Source organism: Rhinichthys klamathensis, unplaced genomic scaffold, assembly GCF_029890125.1.
Source record: "Rhinichthys klamathensis goyatoka isolate OS25496 unplaced genomic scaffold, OSU_Roscu_1.1 h1tg000023l_1, whole genome shotgun sequence".
Taxonomy (NCBI): domain Eukaryota; kingdom Metazoa; phylum Chordata; class Actinopteri; order Cypriniformes; family Leuciscidae; genus Rhinichthys; species Rhinichthys klamathensis.
This window is the reverse complement of record NW_026606574.1, coordinates 594,862-614,568: the sequence shown is the minus strand read 5'-3', so window position 1 is coordinate 614,568 and position 19,707 is coordinate 594,862. Positions and strand designations below refer to the sequence as shown.

Genomic DNA, 19,707 nt, shown 5'->3' with positions numbered 1-19,707 from the left:
TGCGGATGAGGAGGAGGGAGGGTCTAGCTAGCCTCCGTTTTGTTTGACAATAGTTCGAACGTCAACAAGAAGTGACGTCACCCAGGATCGCTTAGAGAACCTTTAATATTACAAAGATTTTTTTGTCTTTTATCAGTATTAAATTTCCCTGGCTTCTGTTCGGCTAACGTTTGCTCTTGCGGTGTCAATCCACAGAGGGAATTTCACATGCCTGATGTACGCCTGGCAGCCACAGGTATGGATTCTTGTCCTGCAAGTGATGAAGAGGATACAGAGGACGAGCTAGAGGCTTTACAGAACCGGAGCAGAGCAAGATTCCTGCTACCAAGTACCTCCAGACAACCGGTTTGTCTTAGACTCCTTTCTGCTCACATTATCTATGGCTTTTATTTTGACCAGATTCAAACACTACGAAAATAATTTTGTAATGCAATATTTCTGTATGATCAGGTTGGGGAGAGCCATCGGCCTCATTTTCGACCAGGGTTGGAAGGAGGGAGCTCTGATGATGAGTTACAGACTGCAGGGAGGAACACTGACACCAGGACAGGCATTGAGCACCGCTGCTCTGCAGAGGGACAGGTCATCAACTCGCCCATTACTGGTAAAGTGATTTATTAAATCTTTATCAAATTAAATATAAATATATATTTTATATTAAATATAAAAAGCTATGTTTATTAAATAAAATCACAGGAACTTCCTCACTGTGTTTCTCTGTGTCGTCAGGTGATGGAGGAGGAGGAGATGGGAGTAGTGGGAGTGATGAGGAGGGAAATGATGGAGGCGTATCTACCATTCCTTTGCCTCCCACCACAGTTCAGAGCACCTATGATGTGCTACGTGGCCTGGGCATCGTGGGCAGAAGCGGAGAAACCCGAGATGATGATCAGCTTCAGACTTTGCTAAGCAGATCGGGCATGATTATGCATGACCAGGTAAAGTTAGTGGCATGTAAGCAATTAAAAATGATCAATGTAAAATTGTATGTTTTTAAACAGGAAAATGCCATTTAGTTTTGAGGAAGTTACATTGGAACTATGTTTTTCTAAGCTTCCCGTTTTAAGAGTTACACTAAACTAACAAAACATAGCTTACTGCACTGAAAACATGCATATGTATATCCCTTAAAAAGCTTAAAAGAAAATACAGAATGTATTGTTTTTTTCTTTTTTCATTTATTTGTTTTTATTATTGCCAGGGTTTTTCCTGGGTCAAAAATGGTCTTCTGTGGTGGCAAACTAATACAGCCATCCACACATATAGTACTAGGTACTAGGGGTGTAACGATATTTGAACCGAACCGAAAAACCGCGATACACCACCCACGATACGTATCGCGATACTCTCATGGCGAACCGAACACGCCCCGCCCCCTGCTGCCCCGCCCAGCCCCGGCTCATTGCACCTCATGTGTTATGTGTACACAACGAATACAGGGCTGTTGCCTAACCACCATTAACCACATATAATCGCAATAAGCTCAGTGTTTTGTTACTTTTGATAAATAAGCAAGGTGTAATCTTTCAAATTATGTCAATTTGATCACGAAATGCAAACAATAAATGCCGTTTTGGCGCTCTTAGATGTGGCGTGACAGATATCACTGTATGCTTGCGGCAGCGCGGAGCGCGATCATCTCTTCCTCAGTTACAGAATAAACATGAATGGACACCCGAAGGTATGTTGAAAGATACAGTATACTTACTGAAAGGCATCATAACTCGTCGTGTAAACACTCAATCAGTGTTTCAACAGCGGATATACGTAAAAGGCTTAGTTTTTCACATAGCTTTATATTTACCTCAGGCAAGTCATTCAGTGTCCACAGCTTGCTGGTTTGCTAACTCTTTCACTAAATAAATGCTATATATTAGCCTATATATTATATTTTACTTAACCTGTTTATGATATCTTGATTTAATGTATGTTTAAAATAGTTGTCATGAAAATAACAGCAACTGTGTAAATTATTATATAACAATAACAAAATAGAGTAAAAACATGTTAATGCAAAAATTGCCTTATGTGCAGTTTACATGTTTTCATACAATTTGTTATTTGAGTGTTGATTATTATTATATCATTTAGGCCAAAAGTCTAGGCTCTGTTGTTAAGCTTTAATGTTATAGTAATGTGCAAGTAAGGGCTGTAGTTTACAGCATTAGCAGATAATTTTGTTATACTTGAGAAACGTTTACTTGTAATTGAATAAATTTAAAGACAAGGACACAATTTGTTCATTAAAGCACTGTTTAATAAAAAATAAAAGCAATTTTAGCTTTCTAAACCCCCCCCCCCACCCCACCGAAATGAACCGAACCGAACCGAGACCTCAAAACCGTGGGACGAACCGAACCGTCAGGTTTGTGTATCGTTACACCCCTACTAGGTACCCTACCCATATGAGCTGCGAGCCCAATACTGAAAATATATCCAAAATAAATGCAAAGAAACAGTTTGTAATATTAACTTAACATATGTATTCATTAAATAAAAATCATAAAACAAAGTGCTTGGAACAATTTTAATTAAAAAGTGTAAAAAGTCACTGATTGACTGATTTGAAAGTAAACGCATGACATTAAATAGAGAAAGTGGCAGGTCTATTATTTTGCATTTACACTCCAAGAATTTGTTTGACATACCTGATCAGATCGTTTTATTTTGTCCATTGCTATGGTTATCACTATCAATCGGATTCATTCGCGCATTTAAAGGGGTCATATAATGCCATTTTTGTACAAGCTAATATGATTCTTTAGGGTATAAATTAAAAGTTTGTAATATACTTTAATTAAAAATTCTCATTAGTATTGTAAGAAAACACTTATTTTACCTGGTCAAAAACAGCTCTGTTTTCAGCACGCCGTTTCAGTGCATATGACTTTAAATGATAATGAGCTTTGCTCACCCCGCCTCTCTGTTCTGCGCATACACCGTTTGTAACACAATAACACAATAACCACGCGTTTTTCATTATAAACGTGGGATTATGAATTATATTGAGAACGTTGTACATAGAAAACATGCTGTAATGTACCCTGAGTGTAAACCGACGCATTCATCGTGAAGCGTGCAGCTGGCGATTTGCAAAGATTAATATAAATATTAATATAAAGATTAATAAAACGTTACACTCACTTTAGTTCTTCTGAAGGTTCAGCAGGAAGACGAATAGGTTCCGATCCTTTATTCAGGTGCAGCTTCTCAGCAAAACCAGCTTTACACTGATCCTCGTTTATAAAGCAGTCCACTGAGAAATGATTCGGCAAACATGAGAGCATTGACGTTGCTCGTGGGGAATATTCCCTTCGAAAACAAACTCAGCCACTGCGTCTTCAGCGGTTCGGATTTAGGAACATTAAAATGACTGGTGTGTTCGTTATTACACCCAAGAACAGAACACCACAATCGCTTAGACGCCATTCTGCTCATAGACAGTGCTCCAGCATATCAACAATGACCGCGCCGATCCGCGCGGACTATGATTGACAGGACGAGCGAGGGCGGGTCTGTGTTGAATCACTGCTGTCAATCAACAATCGCGGGAGGGGCGTCCGTTTTATTGACGTCACAAAAACGAACGGCTCAATTTGAGGCAGGGGAAAACATATAAGGAGATTAAAACAAAAACACTGGATGGATTTTTATCATTATATGATGGTTGTGTACAGGCACTGGCAACACGCATTTCAGTACAATCAACTTGTAAAAGTGCATGTACCATTATATGACCCCTTTAAATATGGTTGTCAATCTAGAGACTTTGCAATGTGTAGTTAGCGGCATGAAAAATATGTATTATATGCAGAAAGCGATCAAAGTTCACTGCCTTTATAATCACTGTAGCATTCAATTGCTTCAGTTCACCGCGATGTACATAAAGCTGCATTCTTGCGAAAACTCAGGAGTGATTAAAGCTTTTTAAAGCAGCCGGCTATCAGCGGGTTCCAGTACTGCAGAATGACAGGTTTCGTCACATTAAATAAGCAATAATCAAATAAAACTATTGTTAAATGATCAGATTCATTTTCAACGCAGGAAAACCCCTGTTTTTTTTATTGGTTGGTTATTTTATGCATATTCTACCATAATTATACAAATAATTGCACAATTACAGATGGCATTTTACAGGGTTCCCGCGGGGTCTTAAAAAGCCTTAAAAGCATTGAATTTATGAATTTGGAAATAATACCTTAAAGTCTTGAATTTTGATGTCTGGGTCTTAAAAATTGTTGTATGTCAGTGTTCATTTCATTGACTAAAATAATGACACAAACTTTTCTTCAACAACATTTTTCACTGACGAAAACGAGACGATACCTAAATAAAACCTAGTTTTGAATGACAAAAACTATGACGAAAATCTATTGACATTTTCGTCAACGAATAAAAACTAGATGAAAATGTTAGTGTCGATCTGTGAAGAGATCCAGTCAGAACTGATGTCCTGCGTGTGTGGTAGATGCACACATTTGTACTGTAACGTGCTGATCTACCCCGCGGTCTCATAAAATGTTAAAAATGTAAACCAACCACGCACCAACCCGAAGCGTGGAGCCATGCACATACACCTATACAGCGCGCGGGTACTGCACTGAGCTCTCTTTCGTGTCTGAATGGACAAATACACACAACATTGTCTAAATGTCCGGTTTGGAGAGTATTCATGTAAACTACAGTATGTCGGTTATGTTAAACAGTTGTATCGGGTGTGCAGCATCAGTGCAATCGTTTCCGCATGTCATTGGACATGAGCCGATGTCTTAAAGTGACAGTGGCAATAAACTTAATGCGGTCTGTGTCATTAATTTTGATCAAGCAACAAAAGAAAAAGAGAAAAGCATTCACTGTTTGTTAATAGCTTTAATAAGGATTAATTATATTTAATTCATACAAATAATTGTGTGCTTGAAAGAATAAAGAATTATGTATGTAAGTTGTTATAAAGAATGCATATATCATTCATTGAAAAGAAGACTGTGTTTTACTTTAGGAAAAGTGGTTTTATTTAATTTTAAGATATTTTTTTAAGTCACAGTAGTTAAATCTGTATCTGTATTGCTTGTTGAAACTTAAAACTCATTCATATTAATAGGTTAATATATATTTTCTCCGGGAGTATATGGGTTTGGACATTTTAGAGAAATTCTAAATTAACACATTACAATTTACCTAAAACCATTAGATTTAGTTTACAGTAGATTTCGAAAATCTAAAAAAAACTAAAATCACTAAAATCTTATTGAATTTCGTCAACTAAAACTAAAACAATTCAGATGACTAAAATTAGTTTGTCATATTTTTTGTCAAAAGACTGAGACTAAAACTAAATCAAAATTTGCTGTAAAAATTAACACTGCTGTTTGTAACTTCTCCGTATTGTATTTTTCCTCAAAAGTTTCATTTGTCAACCACGATTATTATGATTTTCGATGTTTATTGTTCAGGGGTCTCTCAGTTCCCCATATTCCCAGCATGGAATAAGTAGCTAGCTAATGTTAAAACACAACTTTCTTGTGGCCTACTGAAATGTTTTTATTTTTCACACCTGCTTGGCTTATCTTTTACCCATTCCACATTTGAAAAATAAATGAACACAAGTTGAAGGATTTTGTTTTTCTTTGCTGGTAGGGACGTGAAATAGAACAGGTATTAATTTTTTATATAAATGGTCTTAAAAAGACTTGAATTTAACTTGAAGAAACCTGTAGGAACCCTGATTTTAGTTTATTTTGGATATTTTCAGATGGGTGATCGTATTGGTCCAGTTGGCACAGGGGAGGCTGGTCATACTGCAGTGGCATCTGGACCTGTCAGTCGATGCCCAGTCAATTGGAGCATGAGTCTGGACCGACAGGAGGCTCTTGTAAGTCTTTTTCTGTTTCCTTTTGCTATAGCAAAAATTGTTGATACCCTTAATACTTTTCTCCTTAACAGGATGCAATGGATAACCCAGCAGAAGTTCATCTGGAATCGATATACTTGAGGGCAGGTGTTGGTCACAACCCTCAGGACATTTCTGCTTCAGTCAATCCCTTCCTTCAGGGCACCCAGAGCAGTTTCCACCTCTCTCAGGTTCTTCAGGAATCCCATAATAAAACAGAGCAAAGGGTCTGCCTCGCCAACACTGTGGATCTCGGTGCCATGGGCCTACGTGATGGCCCTTGTGGAGATTCTCCAGGTCTCAACAAGGAGCAGAGCACCAGCAGTAAAGATAATCAACCTGAAGAGTCTCTGGATGCTAGGTACCTTTCCCAGAGCTTTAATGAGAATCATGAGGAACATAATGATATTTGGAATCGTCAACCGGATAATGTGGAGCTTGAGTTACAGCAAGGTAACTTGCTTTTTCTTCCATTTCTAATCTAATGATGTCAGTAATTTCTCTGAAATTTGTAGTATTACATGAAGTTTTTTTTTTATATACTTTAAGAAACCATATTCATGATCTAGAAATTAAATGTTCAATATTTCCTCAGGCGAAAATGCCACTCATAGCGTGGTCTATCAGAATGAAGAGGGAAAGTGGGTCACTGATTTGGCCTATTACTCTTCCTTTGAGAAGGAAATGGAGGCCAATATGCCTGAGGAAGTTGCTGTGCAGTTCCAGTCTGAAGATTTTCTTGCTGGAAGTAAGTGAAATGCAGTGATTTTTCTCATCTTTAAAGGTGAAGTATGTAATTGCAAAAATGTTTTTCAAACAACCGTGCAAATGACCCTTTCATGCATTGCGGCTCCCCCAAATCACAAACACAGCTCTTACAGGTGCATGTAAAGAAATGGGTAAAAGTAGGTTACTTTCAATAAAATGTACAACATATGACAGCAACAAAGCTAAAAGTATTCCTAATGAGGGAACAATTGAGTAGGCTAACACTTTGTCTAGAGTAAATTGCAAGCATCTCTGTTATAATAACCCATCCTACGGGCGCACTTTTTGTCTCCGCTGTTCGTAGTGGTGCAGTAAATCTACACTTTGCTGGAGAAGCGTAACTTAGTATCTGAGCAGCACAAACACAGTCCTGTAATCTGCCCTGGTTGTTTAGGTTGTCAACAGAGGCGGACAGAGTACACAGCTTCGTTACTTGAGTAAAAGTACAGATACCCCTTGCTAAATTTTACTCAAGTACAAGTAAAAGTACTACAGTCAGATGTCTACTTAAGTAAAAGTACTGAAGTACTTGTTTTTAAAAGTACTTGAGTATCAAGAGTACAAGAGTAAATTTTCTAAATATTGCATTACTACTGCCACAGTGTCAAGTCAAGTCATCTTCATTTATATAGCGCTTTTAACAATGTAGATTGTTTCAAAGCGGCTTTACAGAGATAAACATAATTTAAGGTAACAGAGATTGTTTTGGCTTTATAGCGATTCTTGAATAATGTTATTTCCAGCTAAAGTTAGTTTTGATTGATTTACTTCCGGCAAAATGATCATTTGTTATTAAATTAGGGGCCGCTAAGACGACGCCGTTCTCTCTAAATAGACTTTAAACTGAACCTGTGATAAACGCTGATGGCGTTCACATGCACATTAAGAATTGATTCTATAGTTATGTGCGTTTGAATATATGTGTGCAGGTTTGTAATTCCCTACAAACCATGCCTAAACAAACTACTTGTCTTTGCCTATAAATTTGATACAGAATTTTATTTTATCACTTCGGGGTAGGTACGCGAACCGTGCTTACATTTATGTACAGAAACGTCCTACATGGAGTTATGAAAAATGTTAATGTTAATACCTTTGATAATCTAAAAGGAATTGAAAGTTAATTCAAGTCATTTTCATCTTTTTTTACAATGTTGCTTTATTTAACATTTCTCACTTGCCCACAAGGCAATGCACAATGGCAACGCTCTGACAAACCTCTGCTAGAGTTTTAATGGATTTTTTGCACCCACATTTGAACCTGTTTCGTCTCTTATCTAAATCTGACCATGGAGTTTACTTTGGCGTCAGTTCAGAGCTGAAGGTGAAGGTGATTTGCTGATAGGCTGTCCCAATTAGTGGCGCCTGCACAATCCAATCACGTTTGAGAGGGAAACAACAAATTGAGGGTTTCCGAGATTTTTCTTTTTTCCTTTTTTTTTTAGAAGTAACGGGTACTCACGGTTATGGATAGAAATGTAGTGGAGTAAAGAGTACAATATTTGCCTCTCAAAAGTACTTGAGTAAAGTCATGAGTAATCCCCAAAAATGATACTCGAGTAAAGTACAGATCCCTTAAAATTGTACTCAAGTACTGTACTCAAGTAAATGTACTCCGTTACTGTCCGGCTCTGGTTGTCAAGTACTCGCATGCCTATAGACAGTGACATCATGCGGATTACATGTTCAGTTTTCACAAATTCACCTAATGTTTTAATGGTGTCTGTGCGGCTTAATGTTTACACTTGGGGGGGAAAAAAACCAAGAAAATTAATGTTAACATACTTCACACATTGAATGAAAATGTAATTTTGGGGTTTACTATTCCTCAATTGGCTCAACCTCAGATTTACTTTTTTCTTTGGACAACACAAAGGTAGTAAGTAAATTTAATGAAAGTGAATGCAGACTAAAATCTTTTGTATAGCTGAAGCAGCAGAGCATGGCACAAGCAATGCCAAGGTTAGGAGTTTGATTCCCACTTTCCCAGGGAATGCATTGAACTAATAATATGGATTCCTTGAATGCAATGCAATTGCTTTGGATTTTATATATATATATATATATATATGTATATATATATATTAGAGCCCGACAGATATGGATTTTTGGGGGCCGATACGATTAAAAAAAGCCAGATACCGATATATCGGCCGATATTATTTATGTGTATTTTATAATACAGTAGCAACTAGCAATATTATGTATGTGTATTATAGTACAGTACTAGTAAATGAACTTTTGTGAATTGCAGTGTCCCGTAAGTGTAACTCTACCTCTGCGTTTACATGTGATGTGAATGTACGTCGTGTTGTACAGTATGTTGAGATGAAGGCACCAGAATTGAACTGATAGAATGTACGATACTATGATTTTTCTTCAAAAGCAGATAGTGGAGACATTTTAATCGTCCACGATCAAAAACCGTGAGACGCACACCCCTAGTTGGAAGTTTAAGTTGCTGGCGCTCATGCTTCGTTCACGGTCGTCACGTGCGCATAGGAAACACGCCACCCTATCGGCAAGGCTCATCGGCAGTAATATTCATATCTGCCGATGATGGTCATTTTAAGCTTTTATCGGCCGATACCGATGTTGTCCCGATATCATCGTGCATCCCTAGTGTTTGGAACAACACAAAAATGAGTAAATTGACACAGTTATGCTGTAAAAATCAATAATTCATTTAAAGAATTATGTTCTCCCTTATCCTCCCTTAGGCCAGGCTATGGACAAGATAGTTGAGGATCAGGAGGAGTTTGAAAAGGAGCACCGGTTTATGCAGGTATGAATGGTTCTCTTTAGGTTTTTTGAGTTCAGCCAAACTGGAACTAAAGTCCATTTTACACAAAGGCACCATATATGTGATTGAGGAACCAACAAATTTGTTCTGTTAGGAAGAGCAGATTCAAGCTGTAAATATGAGTGAAGTTCTGGGAGACACCTCTTGGAAAACCCCAACAAGTAACAACATCCTCATGAGGGCCTCCCAGGTCTCCTCTGAACTCGAGGCTGGGAACCAAAGTTATCTGCGCATTTCACTGGGGGAGTTTTTTCAGAGGCGCTCTGAAGCTCTGGGGTGTCTTGGTAGCAGTGACGAGGACAATATTAAAAGGGTAAGTACTCTATATCTGTCCCAAAAACCTGTTTGGTCAAGTGTCTTCTAAGACATCTTTGAGGTTACATTGCAGTTAGGATGTTGAGTAATTTGGAATACACTGCATGGCCTGAGACATTTACATGGCATACAAAGTGTGCTAGCAACTCGATCAGGATTGCATAACCCTTTCTGTAGATTACACTGTATGGAGACAGGAATGCAAAAATCTTGGGCTGGCTTCCCATGGTATGCATTAATTTGTTAATGCACAATTGACTTACACTCCATTAAAGATATACATTTAGAATTTGGCCAGCTGTTTTTCTAACAATCATTGCATCAATAGTTAGCTTGGTATGCCGTAGAGCAGAGTTGACCAGTCCTGCTCCTGGATTGCCACATTCCTGAAGAGTTTAGCTCCAACCTTCTTGCATCTGAAATTGCATACTCCCCTACTATATAGTAGGTAAAATAGTATGTGGAAATAGTAGTATGTCCAAATTCACAGTATTCATAAAGTCGGTGGAAAGTACCTAGATGACCTACTATTTCTGGCAAGATACTAAAGTGTGTATACAATGGACATTTTACTATCTCATGAGGCCACTGGAAAGGATTTGTGAATGCAATGACGGAACATTGCAATGACGGAACATTACAATGACAACATCATGAATGTAGAATGTTTGCATTACATTTATACCACATATTATATATAACTACATTTATACCACATACTATATATATAACATCTGTTTTAGCAGTTGCAAAATAATTGGTGTTTATTTGGGGCTAGAGCAAAACTCTACTGGAAGGTGGCCCTCTAGGGTCAAGGTTGGACGCCCCTACCGTAGAGTCTTCAGAACCAAGTTTACCTGACAGATTGTCAACCATTTGATGTTTGTTTTTCAGCCATCTTTTGGGTATTTCATTACCTCTCCTGAGAAGAGGGAACCTTTTGCATTACTCCGGCCCTCAGATTTGTTCTCCAGAGGAAGCTCCATCCACATTGAGACGGGTCAGCAAAATGATGCTGATGAGACTCTTAATCAAGGTGCATTCAACATACAGCTCACATTAGTTATTGGTTTAATAATTTATTTATTTTTAATAAGTAATTTGATATCCTTTATGTGAACTACAGATGATCTAGATAAGACTCTTGAGCCCAACACAGCTGAAGCTGCACATGAGAAAAATGTGCAACCACAAACAAATGAGGGGCAGATTTCCCAGGTATTCACAACCGTTTAGATTTGGACTGCTGCCATAGTCTTTTAAAAATGTGCAATAATTTTGAAACCTTTTTCTTTTTGTCTAATTTTGTATTAGATCTCTGCACAATATGAAGATAAGGAGGTCTCTGGCCATAGTTCAGAATCGCCCAACTCCAGCAGCAACCTTATGCTCAGCATCAGTACAATTGCCTCTGCAATTGCTGATGCCTCCATCAGCTCGGATCCAGCCCAGCTTGCTGCCATGATCATGGAGCTGTCCAAACGGAGTCGCTCTAAAAGCCGCCAGCAAGTAGCAGAAGAGTCAATTATCAGTCCTTTAGCAGCCTTCCATCAGAATGGTCTACCGGAGGACCTGCAGAAGACCACATCATTGGGAGACCTTAGTACTCCCGACATGGAGAAATATCTGAAGAGGGCTGAGGTCTCAAGTAGCGACAGTGATGGATCTACTTCACAGTCCTGCTTGGACATCCTCACTTTGGCTGATAGTTTGGCCAGTTCTAATAGGCAGATTCAACAGCAGTTGGCGACTCTGGAAAATGGAACCACCCATAAAAATGAAGAGTATTCATTAATGGAAGAGCAAGCAGTAAACAAAAAATGTCAGGTTCGGGCAAGTAAAGCATCCAAACAAATAGAGGATACTTATGTTGTTTCACCAAATCCAAGGTCAGATGCCAAACGAAGTTCAATTCCTCGACCTAAGTCGAGCAGTTTACCAACTGCCACTGCCACTGCGCATACTGCCAAAAGATCTTTAGGCTCTGGCCAGTCATCTTCCACATCCTTTAAACCAAAACCTGGCTTTGAGAAAAACAAAAATGACTATTGTGCAACACCATCCACCAATAAAAGTGTCTCTGAATCCAGGATCAAAATAGGAACGGCTCGATCACAAGTAGCCAGCAGTTCCACCACAGGTAACCGCCGATCTCTGAAAGGTGACGGGTCCACATCAACACCTGCTTTTGGCCCAAAGACCTCACCTGGCCTTCGAAGTGGTGGCAGCTCGTCATTGAAGTCCTCCCCACACAAACCCAGGACAACAGGAGGCCAGACAGACAAACCTGTCATTAACCAGGCGCGATCACCTAAAAGCCCTAAAGCCTCTCAGTCTGTTTCAAAAGAGAAAATTGCAGCTGTTGATCGTCAGGATGCACTGCCAGCAACAGAGGAAAAATTTGGTATCTATTTTATTTTTAACATGTTAAACATGTCATATTGCTGGTTTTATAGTTGGGATGAAATGAAAAGTCACCCTATCTTCTGGTGAAACAGCAGACTTCTCTCTCATTTAGGTCACATAAATCTCGCCCATTTCTTAGGGCCCTTTCACACCTACCTTGTTTGGTTCTTTTCAGTTTGGTCCGAATCAAAATTACAGGTGTGAAACCTACCACGGTCCGGACCAAACAGATGAAATTTGGTCAGACGAAAAGAGGTAGTCTCGGTCCGGATCAAACTGAACAAAGGTTTGGTTCGTTTCTAGTGTGAAAGCATTTCTGTATGGTTCGGACTTTCAGACCTTTTACAGGAAGTTCCGGTGGTTCCCGCATAGCCGAAAAAACAGAAGGTGGCAGCCGTGGTAGCACATGGGTAGAGGAGGAGACGAGGTTTTTAATTGAAGTATGGTCTGATGACATAATAAGAAGTCAACTTGCAGTCTTCTCCTCCTTTCCTGCCGGCGACGATAAAATGTTCGCTCGGCGCGGACGTTCATTTGGCGAATTTGAACTAGCCTTGTGTATAGTTGATATGCGTATGTTAATGTTGTCAAAGTTACCCGCCGAATTGACAACACGCTGACGTCAGACGCACGTCCATTTACAAAATCAGTCAATGTCAAGATGCAGCCCACATAGATGACGACAGGACGCAAGTATGTCACGTAAAGTTCTTTAGTCCGCTCGCATAATTGCGGTGTGAAACCAAACCAAAACTTTCTGAAAGTATAAAATGTATCAAAACGTGAACTTTGGTTCGGACCTTGAGGTGTGAAAACGCCCTTAGTCCACTACAAGCTTGCTTTCAGGTCTGCCTCTATCCAATCAGCAATTTATGAATAGAACCAAGTCCCAAACCTACAAAAAAAAAAAAAGAATTATACTTGAATCACAATATGGAAGAAGAGATCTGTCACTACTTCCATTTCATCATGACTTTAATAAAGGGCCTTCAGTTTAACAATTTAATTCAGTTGACTGGGTCAGGTCTCACATCAGACAGTTTTTGTAATATCTGCAAAGTTTTTATCTGGCATAATAATGTCATGTCTTTGAAATCTACTTATTTGTGGTCCTTACTCTGCAAATATTGAGATGCTGATTGCTAAATGCGATTAATGGCATATCATATAATTTGATACATTTAGTTATCAGTCCTTTTTAGACTTCTTTTAATTTCATTTAATCTCTTGTCTGTGCTTATATTTGCATGACTATCATACAAGCTTCAGAAAATTAAGGACAGCAACTTTATTTACTTTTTTTTAAACTTTTTTTTATTAAAGGCTCGCCTGAGAGCGGTGCTCCTGGTGTTGTGGAGGTCACCCATTGTAATTTCAGACCGTCCACCTCCCCTCTTACTCACTCCAGTCCAAGCCAGGCCTCCGTTCTAAGTGGATATGGGTAAAAAATAAAATACTTGTATACTTGTTTCATATCTCTCAGATTTCCATCTCGCTTTTTTTGTGGTGTAAGCCACATTTAAATTTCTCTGTGTATTATAATTTGTTTTGGTTGTTTAGTAATCAGCCAGTTATTCCTGAATGTATTGAACCTCAATGACGTGATTTGACACTAATCTGTGTGTTTTGGAAATAGGGAGATGTCTCCGTGCTCACCCAGTAGTGGAAAGGAGGCTGGAGATCCTGATTCCCCACAGTCTCATTGTTCAAGCCCAACTCTCAGCAGGCTGACTTACCTCTCCATTAATGAGAACACTTGCATGCCCACCCCACAGAATAAGGTGAGGGTTTTTTTAATACCCATTTTAGTTTTATGTGGATTACAATATTAATTGGATATTTGGGATGTAAAGTTGTTGCTGCTTTATTTAACCCTGATAATCAAAAACCTAAGTTGCTTCAGTTAAGTGTTCATTTTTAAATATTAATAACCATTTGAAATGTGTTCTTACATTTACTTTATAAAAATCAGTAAAGTTTTAACAGAAAAAAGACGTGCACCACGACAGTTCTAGAATTATTCTAAAAGGCCTTTTTAATTTAAAAAAAAAAAGTATAAATAACAATCAGATGACAGAGCATGTACAAAAGCTAATTTTGTTATATAAAAAAAACAACTTTTCTGGTAAATCTGTTATTGGTTAATGTTCACAGAGTAACGTTTGGGTAAAAGTCAAGCTACCTTGCTCTTTAGATATTGACATTGGCCATTGGAAGCCCATATTAGTTGACCACTATTTGATAATAATCGTGATGCCACTGATTTGCTTTATGGTTTAAATGTACAGAAGAATATTTTTCTCTGCTTCTTCAGAAAAACACCTCAATAGCTTTAAGCACCACTATAATCAGAGCCAGCCCAACTCCTCCAGTGGAGCCGTTTGATAATGGGAATGTTTTGAGTTCCTTAAAGAGTCCGGAGCCTGTTTGCCACACTGAAATTCCAGGACTCAACCAAAAGACCTCAGAACTGGGCTCACGTAGCCAGAGTAAATGTGACTTTCATAAAGAAGAAAACGGATACGCTAATGGCAACCGCCAGTCTGAGCCTGGGCCGAGGTTGTACACTCAAGGGGATTCTGGGTACTCGAGCAAGATAAACATTCAGCATCCACCTGGGACAGCCACAGAACCGGCGCACCAATTGTTGCCTCATGTCTTGGGGTCTGGGTCTTGTTTTGGTATTGCGGATGACTTGACATATGGGCCAGTTCCGAGCTACAGCTCTCAGGGTCTCCTGCCAAACCTTTCCAGCCTCCTAACAGGACGTTCCCTCTTCAGTTCCCAACTGGCACAGCAGTATCTGAGCTCAGAGGGTCCTCTACATGCTCCTCCCTATCAGATTGGAGGGCCATCTGGTTTGTATGGAGTATCAGCTACAATGCCTCCTGCAAACCCATCAATGGGACATATGCATGTCCCTGGATCTACAAGTCTTCAGTCTGGTTACCTGAACACCGGTCAACAACATCCTTCGCATTATCCAGTCAGCAAGACTTATGGACAGCCAAGTGTTGGGTCATGGGCTGCACGGGATCTGGCAGATCTTAGAAGTGAGTGGAAATGTTCATGTATTTCAAAGACATCAGTGTTATGAAGGAATTTCTTTAAAGAAAAACTTTTCTTTTTTTTTCTAACTTGCAATTTAGCTCAAGTGATAGTTCCAAATGAGCTGAAGTTTCCCAGTTCTTGCTGTGTGGGAATTGCCTCTCAGACTTCCCTCAACATCTTCAACCCCTCTGAGCGCTGGCAGCAAGTTTCCATCTCCATCACAAGCCTATCCATTGATGGAGAGAAGGTAAGAAAATCTGTCAAATGTAGTCTAGATCAGTGGTTCTCAACAAGGAGGCCTCAGCTAAATTTCAGTGGAGCTTTAAGATGATGTGAAGATTGATGCATTTAAATGTTTGTTTCAGCAACGAATTAATATGTAATTAAAAATTGCCATATGTGCAATATACATTTTTATATACAACTCACAGTTTGAGTGTTTAATAATAAATGAATCAAATTATTTTTATTAAAGGAACTTTAAAGTTTTCATTCACTGAAAATGAAAAGAAATAAATTCAGTAAGAAATTTGTTTTGGTGCATCACTATGTAAAATTGAGTAGGACAAAGAAAGTATTAAAATAATCTTAAAACAACAAAAATTAGGTTTTCGAATGAAATAAGAAATGTCTTGTGAAAATCATGTAAATGAGAAAAATATAAAAAATATAGTTTTTATAATGAATATACATTTTTCACTCTTCACTTGACATTTTATAAATGTTCTAGATTGAGGCCAAGCTCAAAAATGTTTAAATAGTTAAAAACGACTGGAAAAGGCATGTAAATTCATTCATCAGTGGTAACATTAAAGAATGTTCGGCTCCTAAAACTTCTGGAGTCCTGCTTTATAGAAATTTATAAAAACTAGAAATGAGTATTGGGCCTTCAAATATTTGGTGTGGATAATGGTGGCCTTGGTCTAGATTTAGCCAAATCTGGCCAAAAAGCAGTTTATCTGAAGCCTCTTGTAGATAAATGTCTTAATTACAATACTGCATACAAAAATGCACAATAAATGTTTCATTGCATCTCAGGTGGAGTCTCTACCATTCCAGTGGCTGATAGTAAAGAATAAGACCATAATTGGACCTAATTGTACAGAAGAACAGAAGGTTTTGTTCATAGCTCCAAGGGCTGGACTGTATCAATGTACTCTCAGTGTGTCATCCTGGCCTGCATCTGCAGAGATGGAGATGGTTGCTCACGCTGAAGTCTTTGGCAAGAAAGTGGTGATGATCGCTGTGGCTGAGAACCCTTCAATAGAGGTTAAAAGAGTTTAATTTGCCCTTATTGCTAGTTCAAAACACTAAAACTGCATATAATTAATTTTCTTCTTTTTCTGTAGGTTTCTTTTAGAAGTTTTATTTTAATCCATGTGAAATCAAAGCAGAAAACACTGTCTTTCTCTTATTTTGATAAATAGGTAGATGTTGGAAAGACAGGCTGCTTGGAATTCGGGGACCTGGCGGGGGGCAGTACTAAGACTCTGCCACTCAAAGTGGTCAACAGGACTCATGCCACTGTGCCTATTCGACTGGTTATCAGTGCGGTCAGTGAGATCTGTCGGCATTTTTTGAACAATGTATTACACATTATTTGTATATGATGTAATCCTTATGAGACTTTTGACAGATAATGACAGACCTCGTTCAATGGCATGTTAAACAGTTTCAAGATTTTGTCTCATAGAATGCATCAGCATGGCATTGTTTCGGCTTCTCTAAGAGCCCGGTTGCCATGAGCACAGACAATTCCCTTCATTCTGGCTCAACCATGACCTCACTTTCAACTTCATCAGTCATAAACCATGTGCTGCATGCCAGTTATTCAGAGGTAAATATCTCTCTAAATAGTTTTTTCTGATCTGATGGCAGATTTGAGTGTTTAAATGCATGTCTTTTTCCAGAATCAAGAAAGCTTCTTGGTGTGGGTTCATTTCAGTGCCCCTCAGAAGTACATTTCAAGATCAGGTATGTCTGTATGTAAACCTAAAAACTTGACACAAGTTGAGAAATGTTTTAGTGGCATATCAGTAATACTAAAATAATACTATATATAAAAAAAATATATATATACACACCGATCAGGCATAACATTATGACCACTTACAGGTGAAGTGAATAACACTGATTATGTCTTCATCACGCCACCTGTTTGTGGATGGGGATATATTAGGCAGCGAGTGAACATTTTGTCATGGTCATGGGTGGCCAAGGCTCATTGATGCACGTGGGGAACGAAGGCTGACCTTTGTGGGCCGATCCAACAGACAAGCTACTGTTGCTCAAGAAGTTTATGCTGGTTCTTATAGAAAGGTGTCGGAATACACCGTGCATCACAGTTTGTTGCGTATGGGGCTGCATAGCCGCAGACCAGTCAGGGTGCCCATGCTGACCCCTCTCCACCGCCAGCAGTGGGCATGTGAGCATCAGAGCTGGACCACAGAGCAATGGAAGAAGGTGGCCTGGTCTGATGAATCACGTTTTCTTTTACATCACGTAGCTGGCCGTGTATCGCTTACCTGAGGAGCACATGGCACCAGGATGCACTGTGGGAAGAAGGCAAGCTGACAGAGGCAGTGTGATACTTTGGGCAATGTTTTGCTGGGAAACCTTGGTCCCTACCAGCCATGTGGATGTTACTTTGACACGCACCACCTACCTAAGCATTGTTGCAAACCATGTACACCCTTTCATGGAAATGGTATTCCCTGGTGGCTGTGGCCTCTTTCAGAAGAATAATGTGCCCTGCCACAAAGCATAAATGGTTCAGGAATGGTTTGAGGAGCACAACGAGTTTGAGGTGTTGACTTGGCCTCCAAATTCCTTGCTGAACAAACAAGTCTGATCCATGGAGCCCCACCTCGCTACTTACAGGACTCAAAGGATCTGTTGCTAACATCTTGGTGCGAGATAGCACAGCTTCAGGGGTCTAGTGGAGTCCATGCCTCGATGGGTCAGGCCTGTTTTGGCAGCAAAAGACAATATTAGGAAGGTGGCCACAATGTAATGCCTGATCTGTGTGTGTATGTGTTTTTTTGTGTTTTTGTATCTTTTCCTTTTATTCTAATTATTTTTAGTTTCTTTCAGTTAAATGAAAGTGAGAAATTATGCCTTGGCAACTTCCTGAAATAAAATGCGTTTAAGTTTTTTTATTTTATTATGTAATTTAGTTTGTTTATTTTTAGTTCATAACTTTTTTTTTTTATATATGTGTATATATATATATATATATCTCAGAGTTTCCGCTAGAAAAAAAATGGTGTCGGTCAAATATCGCCTCTTAATTAGTCAAGTTGAGGAAAACTGGAGGCAGGCTATGTAACTTAAAAAAAATGACATAATCAGGCCGTATAGAATGCAACATGTTATTATTAACCTAACTTTCAAATAGACGGAAAAACATGAACGTCCGATTGGCGTCAATCAACACCAATTGTTTTTTTACTATGGTTTCACACACATTCACTTTTTGAAACATTGAGGCACGGATGTACCTAATACAAATAAATAAAACATCTCCAGTTAACCAGCAGATCATCCATTAAGTTCGCTATTAAATAAGGCCTCGTTTACACTGCAGGTCTTGATGCCCAATTCTGATTTGTTGCCTATATCCGATTTTTTTGGACCGTCCATTTACACGTTCTTTAAATTGTGACCCATATCCGAGTCATGTGTTTACACTTGACTGAAACATCGCGCATTTTTAAAGGGGTCTTCTTGCACAGATGGACGAACGCGCAGTGAGATCTAAGGACTGGTGGGAACATACAACACGATCTCAGGAAAGTGAATATAGCATGAATTTTATTTCTCGTGCCATTTATAGGCTACGCCAAAAATAGTTTTTGCTTGCATATGATATGCACTGTAAACGTGTGTATTGAACGCCATAAAGTGCGTATCATGCACGAAAAAACTATTTTTGGCGTAAATGGCATGTGAAAAAAAATATTGTGCAATATACGCACTTTCATGAGATTGTGGCGGGCTTTAATGAGGCGCAGTGGGTCTGAAATTTTAGGATGAGCAAGCCAACCTTTGATATGTTGTCAACGTGGGTCCACATTCCTCTCCTACGACGACACAATGTTTCGTCGGGCCATCCGTCCCTTTGCAGATGCGCGTCTGGGTTTCTCTTGTCATTAAACCGTGGAGACATAGCCTGATGCCTCGGAAAATCCGATCTGCCTGTTAACATGACAGTCACATTGGCACATATCTGATTTATATCTGATTTATTTCCACTTATGAACGAGGCCTGAAACCGATCTCGAAATATCCGAATGCATGCGTTTTTTTTCTGTTTACACTGTCATAGAACACATCCGATCTGTGTCGCATACGAGTAAAAAATCGGAATTGGGTCACATTTCACTGACAGTGTAAACGAGGCCTAAGAGATCTAGCGCTAAAATCTGTTGTTTTTTAAATCAAGCTGACCGCTCTTCACTCGGACGAGCGTTTC

The 19,707-nt window shown here is 39.0% G+C and overlaps 1 protein-coding gene across 1 annotated transcript in view; it reads left to right on the top strand.

Moving 5' to 3' along the window:
• The window catches only part of cep192 (centrosomal protein 192), a 45,379-nt gene that overhangs the window by 10,202 nt on the left and 15,470 nt on the right, over positions 1-19,707 (top strand). The window contains exons 9-27 of the mRNA XM_056242781.1: positions 196-345; positions 451-604; positions 730-938; positions 5,753-5,872; positions 5,944-6,343; positions 6,486-6,638; positions 9,379-9,443; positions 9,556-9,774; positions 10,671-10,812; positions 10,903-10,994; positions 11,091-12,180; positions 13,506-13,623; positions 13,819-13,963; positions 14,497-15,235; positions 15,332-15,480; positions 16,272-16,502; positions 16,661-16,786; positions 16,927-17,070; positions 17,144-17,207. Of these exons, the coding sequence (XP_056098756.1) occupies positions 196-345; positions 451-604; positions 730-938; positions 5,753-5,872; positions 5,944-6,343; positions 6,486-6,638; positions 9,379-9,443; positions 9,556-9,774; positions 10,671-10,812; positions 10,903-10,994; positions 11,091-12,180; positions 13,506-13,623; positions 13,819-13,963; positions 14,497-15,235; positions 15,332-15,480; positions 16,272-16,502; positions 16,661-16,786; positions 16,927-17,070; positions 17,144-17,207 (4,510 nt within the window). The remainder of the gene's footprint in view (positions 1-195; positions 346-450; positions 605-729; positions 939-5,752; positions 5,873-5,943; positions 6,344-6,485; positions 6,639-9,378; positions 9,444-9,555; positions 9,775-10,670; positions 10,813-10,902; positions 10,995-11,090; positions 12,181-13,505; positions 13,624-13,818; positions 13,964-14,496; positions 15,236-15,331; positions 15,481-16,271; positions 16,503-16,660; positions 16,787-16,926; positions 17,071-17,143; positions 17,208-19,707) is intronic.